The sequence below is a fragment of the Lepeophtheirus salmonis genome, unplaced genomic scaffold (genome assembly GCF_016086655.4).
Source record: "Lepeophtheirus salmonis unplaced genomic scaffold, UVic_Lsal_1.4 unplaced_contig_783_pilon, whole genome shotgun sequence".
Lineage (NCBI taxonomy): Eukaryota > Metazoa > Arthropoda > Copepoda > Siphonostomatoida > Caligidae > Lepeophtheirus > Lepeophtheirus salmonis.
Genome location: NW_027296056.1, coordinates 43,971 through 53,493, shown reverse-complemented (window position 1 = coordinate 53,493; position 9,523 = coordinate 43,971). Strand labels below are relative to the sequence as shown.

At 31.4% G+C, this 9,523-nt stretch overlaps 1 protein-coding gene across 1 annotated transcript; it reads left to right on the top strand.

Annotated features, from left to right (window-relative positions):
- The first annotated feature begins 5,508 nt into the window (after positions 1-5,508).
- LOC121131513 (trypsin epsilon) lies at positions 5,509-7,832 on the top strand. The gene is made up of 5 exons (XM_040726938.2): positions 5,509-5,662; positions 5,726-5,991; positions 7,020-7,236; positions 7,303-7,628; positions 7,686-7,832. Exons 1-5 carry the CDS (start codon positions 5,596-5,598, stop codon positions 7,713-7,715), a joined length of 906 nt encoding a protein of 301 aa, XP_040582872.1. The 5' UTR covers positions 5,509-5,595; the 3' UTR covers positions 7,716-7,832.
- Positions 7,833-9,523: the final 1,691 nt, after the last annotated feature.

Sequence of the window (9,523 nt, the reverse complement as noted above, 5' to 3'; positions counted from 1 at the left end):
AGAGATATTGATGGATTCGGTTTCATACCCAAAATAGCTCTTTGGAATACATGATAAAGTATAAATGGTCCTGACAGAGATAATGCAAAAAATAAATCCTTTTACTTTCAATTTTTCAATAATTTCACTTTCAATGAAAATTTAAACTGAAGTTTTCTCTTTCTTTTTCTAGAATCTGCCTACAAGGCTAAAACTGCGAAATTTGCAATAGATGGAATTTTAAAATACAACTTTTCAGAGTATCACAAATGAACTGACACCAAACTGAAGAAAACGTACACCCACCTTAGTTTTTAAAGCTCATGGCAAAGATAAAGAATAAATCACGGAACTTTAAATCTTCTCACTCAAAGATTGTCAATGAAAATTCAAATGCCGATAAAAGGATTTCTTTATTCTAACTGATTTTGCAAAGGAACAAGCAGCCCCATCTTGTACGTGAGACAAGAGCTAAAGATGAACGAGAGAAGAACTAAGAAGGCAGGACTATAACCAGCCGCTTACGATCTGGGTGGGTGATCAACAATTGGGCAGGCGTCTTACTCCATTCAAGCTCGCCAATAGGTGAAGACTAATTCTACCTGCGACGTCTTCGGCCTACTCATTTGAGTGGATTTTGGCCTCTCTCAATAACCAAGGACTAATGGACTAATAAGGATTAATGGACTGTATTACTTACTCTATAATAAAATACTAGACAATAATTACAGATGTGTTTCGGTACAGAGTTTATATTTCAAATGAATACTATAATTAATGAATTGAAAAAAACCACCTTTCTTTTTACACGGAAAAAAACCAGTCGAATATAATCAGGGTTACCAATAGGTGATTATATGGCCAGATATGCATAAGACTCAGATTCAAAAATTAAAGTAACTCAGAATTAAAAACGACGCTATCTGGGGGGATCATCGCTGATATTTGTTGAGTTTAAGGCAAAAAAAATAATATGTTCAAAGGACTTTAGTGTTTAAAGCACTCACATATAAATACTGCCTTTACTCAATTGCAGTGCCATATAATACTGCCACATAAAAAAGCCTTTTCTGCATGGGCAAGTTGAAAGGGATGTACATGCCTCTATGTATCCAAACACAAGTTTGCGTGACATAAAAAAATTTGGCAGTACAAAACTATATGGAGCATTAATTCGGGATAGTTGGATTGACTTCTAGCAAGAACGTCTACGAGCCAATAGTGATTGATATTTAATCATCACAGCTTGAGTCATGAAACACTAGATATCTACACGAATCATGGAGCAAAGTAACACGTGTAAGGCCTCACTTTGTGAAAGACATAACAAAATTCATTTTGAAACGTTCAAAAGTAAGTAGGTTAGATTTCATTCATGATTTATTTTGCTTAAATTTCTATAAAATACATTCATTCTCATATGGAAATTCTATGTACTTCAAACAATATTGGCAGATACTTTGTCTAAGAAAGAATTTTTCCTTTGTATAATTTGAAAACAAACTATTGTTACTGGCTGATGTTATGAAATGCGAGTAGATGAGATGAGAATAACGAAAGCACAAATATATTCAACAAAAGTTAATGCTCAAATACAAACAGAAAAATTATCGTTCTTAGACAAATTAATATCAAATTCCCGTAATTTGAATAAAATTATCAATACAATAAAAAGAATCAAGCGGTTAGCTTTAAAGATGAAAGAGCCGAGATGGGTAAGAGTTCAAAAAGTTTCATAACCATGTCAGAAGTGATATGGGCGGAAATTACTTAAATCCAAAGAGCTCAAGAAAAATATTTCAACAGAGAAATATAAATTCTTAAGAAGAAAGGACTTGATAGTGAAAATAAGTTACCTAAAAATTCACCTGTATTCTGGGATGAGCAGGAAGAGGTGACGTGTGACATATTTTAACATACTTTATTGAAAAATAAAATTCAAGTCCTTTTTTTCCAAATGATCTTATATGTATAAGAAAAAAACATTTGTTAGTAAGCTTATTTAATAATATTTAAACAATGATTTTTCGAAAAGAATATCATATATTTTTTTGAAAATAGTGTTCATATTTCATTTTATTGACTTTTTTTATTAAATTTATATTTTTTTTAAATTTCTAAAATGACTTTTTTTACAGTTCTACATATATTTATATGGTATTTTAATATAAAAAATATTTTTCTTGTCTACATTGTAAAAATTGTAAAGAATCAAAGTTATGACTATTCATTGTATGAATGATAAATGTAATATTTGTGTGTGTGTAAAGAAAAAAATATATATTCAATATATATTTTTTTTTAACAAATAAAGTGAAAAGTGATCGTATTAATAATTACTAATCCTTTGTACAAAAAGTATTTTATGTGGAATTTAGTTTTTATAACAATAATAACTAGCATAACTGTATATAACATGCATCTTTTCTGAAATTTTCGATAAATGAAGACTATAAAAATTTACTTGATATTTTTTTTTTTATAATCGACATTTATTGCAAGCCAATATCAATGGTATAAATTGATAAAAAATTTAACAAAAAGTATAATACTAATTCTAACATTAATGTTAGCTGAAACAAATACAATACTACTGTACGTCTGCTAAAGTATTAGGAAAAGTTTGTGGCTTATCGACTCTGCACGCCTTAAGGTCATAAAATATAAATTTGAGTTTGTGTTGATTTTTAAAATTGTTCCGACATATTAAAGTGAATATTTTTTTGTATCTATGTGTATATTATGCTGGGATATGATGAAGAAGAAATAAGCACACAAATAGATGGATGAAGCACAATAATAATACATTCAAGGCTCCAGTTTAAATAATTATATGCATATGGGTTTTTTAAATGCCCTAAAAGAAAAAAATTTAAGGCAGTAAAATAATATTTCACCCAGAAATGAAACATTGTCCCTCTTCTATTTGCTCCAGGATCACTGTGTCTTTTGTATCTTCTATTTTCTTGTTCATTAACTATATCTTTTAACTATGATATTAGACGTTTCTAAGCTCATTTCTGGAATATCATTTACATCATCTTGCTCCAGAAGATGTGCATTTGCAAAAAAATGTCAACTTATGTAGTACCAAATGCAAAAATAGCGATTCATATTGCAATAAATAGTTTATTCTGTTATTGTTTAATGTTTATGACCCATGTAAAAATATTTCAATACAAACAATCCATCTTCAGAAAGATGAATTTAGAAATGATTATATTAGATGCTAAAGATTCTTTTGAAATAAGTTTTTTGTTTTTTGAAGTTTTGAAAAAAATAATCAATATATATAAAATATACAACTGTGTAGTTCAAATATTATTAAAAAGGATGAAATTATTTATTAGATCATTACTTGTTGCTGTAGTAATCCTGATATGCCCCCATTTTAGCACGTTCATTCAAATTGCTCACCTGTTATGCATATATCATATTATTAAAAAACAACTGAACCTTTCAGTTGTGAAGAAACTGCAACAGGGGCATTAACCACAACAAAAGTTTCACATAATTTAACAGAACCCTCGAAGTATAATAGCAAAATCGTAAAGCCATTGAGAAATTTAGAATAACTAGACAGCAGCGGGATTTTTGGTGCAATTATAATTTTTTAGTTTATTGTTAGAAGTATTTTAAAAACTGTAATTTTTAAAGGGTCTTTGATGCTCAAGGAAGCAGTGGGGATGGGTAATCACCCAACCTTTGATCATAAATCAAAGGGCACGCCCTCGTACAGTTTATTAAAGAGCGTTAGGTACGCAAGAAAATGAAAAAGCCAAGGAAGGAAAATTAATTACCTTGAATAGTAATAGAAGATTTATGTGGCATACTTTTGTGTTCCTCATTGAAGACAAAGAGGAAACACCTTTTAGACAAGAAAATTTATAACATGTCAATGTTTTTGACATATAGTTTTAAAAAACACAAATTAGCAGGTGCTAACTCTAAATTTGGTCTTGGACAGGCATGTTTTTAGTCTAAGTATCCAATTGATGTAAGAGGACAGTTAGATAACTTAAAAGAAGTACACCCTTACTCTTTGAAATGTGCCAGGGGTATGGCCATGGATGTTAATTTAAAATTGAAGGGAATCGATAAAACAAATTTTAACAGGAGAAAGAAAGTTACTATAACGTTGATTAATACTTTTAAACGTATCAATGAAATCAAGGCAGTTGAGTTGTTAAAATAATTTAGCGAAATAACTTGTTACTTTACCAATAAAAATCCGTCAGACAGAGTGGCTGAGGATAAACATCAGAGCTATAAAGAGGGATGGAGATTATGTAGTGGAAATAAGTGGCCAAGCCTGATATAATTCCTCAAATTGTCACTATTGATGTTTGTCTAATCAAATTAAGATTTAAAGGAGCTCAATTGCAGTGCCAAAACTGTTTTAGCTTTGGGCATAACAAGTTCAACTACGAGAACGTAAGAATTAAAGCTCAAGTTTATGATAAGTCTTTAAGAGCTTCCCTGGCTTCAATGGACTTATCAGATAATAGTATATTGAAAAGCAGTTCTAATATGATAGATAAATGAGGCCAGAATTCTTCTTAGGAGTACAGGATTCATTAGTCTCTAGACCTCTCACTATTGAGAGTATATTGACTGAAGAAAGCACTAAAGAAGGTAGTGATAATACTCTTATGCCAAATAATTTACCAGAGAACGTGGAGACAAAGGAGTGTTTATTGTAGGCTAGTGCTGTCGATGATACTGAAAAATCAAGTAAGACCGTTCTAGTGAAGTTTTTTGTGATACTGCCCCAAATAGAGTTTATGTACATACCGAATGTCTGATTAGTGATAAGAATGGAAGAGAAAATGTAAATGACATCATTGAAGGTGAGGAAGAACAGTATAAATTTCAATGAAAATGCACACGTTATAATTTTATCTTTTTTTCAGTCAGGGAATACCTTCTGAAAAGATTTTTCAATCCAATCAGAGCCATTCTTTATCATGGAACTTTTAATATTATGTTAGATGGAGAACAGAGTGTAGTGTTTTGTAAAAGGTGCAGACAAGGATGTCTGGTCTCTCCTTTACTTTTCGTTACTGCAATAGAGTATTTAAATGACTCCTTGAAATGCAAGTATGGATGATTCGGAATCAATTTATGTGGAAACAGACACCTAATTAATCTATACACGGATGATGTTACTCTAATAGTAGAAAGGAATTCTGAAAGACAACTTTCAAAAAGGATTGAAAGACTTTTGTCCTTTTTTGACTAATTCTCAAGTATTTCAGGACCCAAAATAAATGTGGAAAAAACTTATATTTTCTTAAGATTCCCAATATACACTCGATCTTCTTCATAGGATTTACATATATCTATATAATATAAAAACACTTGTACGCTTCTCATTATTGAGAAGTATGATTTTTTTCATTGGGTGTAATGTATTATTTACATATATCTATATAATAATAGCAATACTTGTATGCTAGAGCACTCGAATCTAAAGGTATTGTTGTATACAGAACTCATCATATCCGAGCTACACATTTGTGTCTCCTCTGAAATATTAGGTTTTCGAAATGAGATAGATATTGTACAGTAGATTTTAAGAGTCCAAAGCTAACATACATATTAAAAGACTAGAGAATGTGGAGCTTACTTGTACTTGTTATAACCCTTAGTTTTTCTAACTTTGTATATTCATTTTCTACAGGTTAAATAATTATTTTGTTCTTTTTTATATTATTCAACACGCCTTCTGTTTATATATCGATAGTCTGGTATCAATCATGTGGTTTATCCCCTTTAAAGCAGAATAGGGGATGCACTCCAAATTCGAATAGGATAATAAACGGAGTAGTGGCAGAAGAAGGGGAAATACCTTGGCAAGTAGCCATTATTATTGTACATACGGCCATTATGAAAGCTAATTGGTGTGGAGGATCGATCATCAGTGCGAACTATGTTTTAACTGCTGGGCATTGTTTTGAGGGAATAACTCAGGACGGTGTTAAATATTCTTATGATTTGGAATTGAATTCAGTAAGTATATATTAGTATATTTCATTCTAGTGACATATTTTGCTGTTCAACAATCTTGCTACAAAAATATTATATTCGTATAAGTATATAAGCGGAATTGCCCCTAGTAATTAGGGAAAACCTTGGTTCAGTGAGTGAAAAACAAGGAGAGCGATTTCACCTAGATATTAGCACAATGTAAAATCAATACCAAGGATTTTGGTATGAAAGCATAACGGCAGACCATTGATGAATCCTGTATTGTCACAATCCAGCCAAAATATACAAAAGGAAGACACATTCACAACGCTTTTAATCTTTTGTATATTTTGATTTGTGTTCCAAAAATGAGACTTTTTGCATAAAGTTAGATCTATGTCAATAATAATCTCAAAAAATTGATAAAAATTTAAAACCACTGTTTTTCAAAAACTCTGTACGTGCTAAAAAAATCAGATTTAAAATCAGTGCAAAAAATGCGTGTAGCATGTGCTATTGAACCATTCGTGGGAGCGGGGGATATTAACATCTCCCTCTAAAGAAGAATTATTGCCTATTTTTGGCGTCAAATGATTTAAAAAGGCATCATAAAATATATATACATATATAAATATAATATTTTCCTGCACTAATGTTTTTTTTAATGTAGAAGGTCTCCTCCTTATAGTAATAATTAAGTAGTGCCATGTGTCTCGCTCCTGCCTTCTCCTTTACACTCTTACACAAATCCCATCTCTTATTATTCTGTCCTCAAGAATGAAATTTACAGCAGGTTATATTATATATAGTACACCCGCCATCAACATTTCATTAAATACTACTAGATTGTTATTTCTTAGATCAAAATATATTTATGGTATACATCATGGAACACTATATGCAGTGTACTTGGTGAATTGTTGTCATAAATACAGACAGTCAGACTTTCATATAAGTACATAAAAACCAAATTAACTAAAGTTTACTAAAAAAATGATGGGGATCGCACTTGTGATTTTTGTATTTGCATAGAAATATTTTTCTCATTTTTACCACTGTTCCTTTTGTAGGTATTCGCGGGAGGAAATCTAGGAATGCAATCAGGAAAAGAATATAAGATGAGGAAGATTTTAGTACATCCAGCCTTTAAAAGGACAAAAGTTGGCGTTGTCAATGATATAGCAATCGTAACAATGATGGAGGATTTTGAATTTAGTTCAACCGTCCAAGTTATTTGTTTACCGTTATTTAATTCTTCAATTCCCAATATAGGATCTACTGTTGTAGGTAAGGATGAATAAGTATTTCGTGTTTACCTGAATAAATAATTGAAAAATAAACCAACTTTAATAGCTAGCGGATGGGGTGTAACGAGCTCTAAATGTACTTCATTTACTCCTAATCTTATGAGAACCGACTTGCAAGTCTACAGTTTTGACAGTCCAAGTTGCAGAGACTATTTACTACCTTACGCTCCAAACTATTCAATCATGTGCATTCATAATCCCTTATCTTGTACTTGCCTTGGTGATTCAGGAGGTCCAATAACATTGGAAGTGGACGGAATATGTACATTAGTAGGCGTTACTTCTCAAGGGTATCAATGTGGAGAGAAGGGGTTTGGTTCCTTGTATATGAATGTTTCACACTTTTTGGATTGGATCACTGATAATATTTCAGTAAGTTACTTTCTCTTAATTTAAAAAAAATTAAAATATCGTTGATTTTTTATTCAGGAATCTTGCTCTAAACCGATAAACAAATAAAACTTGTTGACTAAGTCATGCCAGGGATTATATTTATTTATTTATTTTGAAATATATTTTCTTTTACTTTTAATAATGTACGTATTATGTGCCTGCACATTCCACATAGATCTTTGTGTAGTAGCCCCTACTTTATGCTTAATTATTATAGTTTTAGGTAATAAGATAATAATTTATAAGATAAAAAATAAATACAAGTCCCACTTCGTAAGTCCAAGGATTTGATGGGCTTCTTCGACGCGTAATTACTCCGGGCAATACCGCTAGTTAAATAATAATAACAGCGTATGTTGTTTATTACATTTAGTGCCATATGTCTTGTTCCAGCCTTCTCCATATACTCTTTCTTTCGCTAGAAAGATATTAACCGGAGATGAAATTCCTGTGTATAATGGATATGTTAAAAAAACAGAAAATCAACATGGTAACCCTGACAATTTGAAGAATGTTTTAGAGGAGAGAAGGAATAACACTCATTGTATTTCATTAGATCAGATACAATCAGCTGTGACAAGGGAGGAAGGAGAGAAGGAAATAAATGTCACAGTAGAGAGTGAAATACAGTAGAACCATTGATTCTCCTACCATAGATTAAAATCCTATTCTCTCCTAGGAAAAATTAGAATTTTACTGATGGAGATAGTAGCATTGAATATTTGAAGAGGTTGCGTGTTTCCGAAAATATGACGCCAAGTCATACAATCTATGGTACCGTGACCGGTGATTTCATTCCAAGTAAATTCATCCCGTGGTTTTTCATTCCTGGACATTTCATTCCTATTTTGAAGAAGGATATTTAGTGACATCATACGGTTTATGTTTCTAGACTAGTTAGCAATTTATAGGTTGGGCTATAGAGGGAGGGGGGATTGGCAGTGGCTTTATAGTATTTATGGAAAGAGAAATGACGTCATGATAAAACTTTAATAATGAGTAGGGGTGGAATCCCGATCCGTTGATATTATTTATAGCTTAGGAAATATAAGTAAATCCAGTCATTACTCCTCTTATTCTTCATCGTCTATTAGTACTAGGAGTCTGGGACTAATGAAAAGGGGACTGATTACTTATTTTGATGATCAACAACTTGAGACGAAAGGTGAAAGAGGAACAGCTGCATCTGTTTTCAATACATTTAGTCTATACGTCACTAAAACAACAAATAGCTATTTCATAATTAGGCAAATGCATTACAGAAGAAGATGGAACATTTTTATATTCATTAGTGAAAATAATATAATAATTGATCAACGGAATCAGTTTTTATGAGATGAAGAAATTTGTTGTAACTAATAAATACTAGGACTATTTATTTATCTTCAAATTGGGTTTGAAGTTTTAGGGCAAAAATGACCCTTCTAATTAATAGAAAATATTTTTTTTAAACCTAAGGAAGATGGATCATTTTTTCTATTCATTAGCCGAAAAAATATATAAATTGATAGACGGAATCATTTTGTAGGAGATGAAGAAATTTGTAGGCACTAATAAATTATGAAAGGAGTGTCATATTTGTGTTATGCTCATTCCTTTCCAGTCACTATACGTCGTACAATTCACATCTAGAAAACTGTAGGTTCCGTTATTCAAACTACGACAGTTCCAATTGTAGAGGAACATAATTTGAGTGCCGACATGTATTGGATGGTCATACATTGTTTCTTATGGAGTTAGCCCAATAACAGAGTGAAAGCAGCGATTCTTTGCATATTGCATTTACTACAATCCGTCAGCCCACTTATTTGTCATATTATTAAGCTGCCACATCATACCAATGTCCTGGATGTCTCAATTAGCTCTTTCAACAG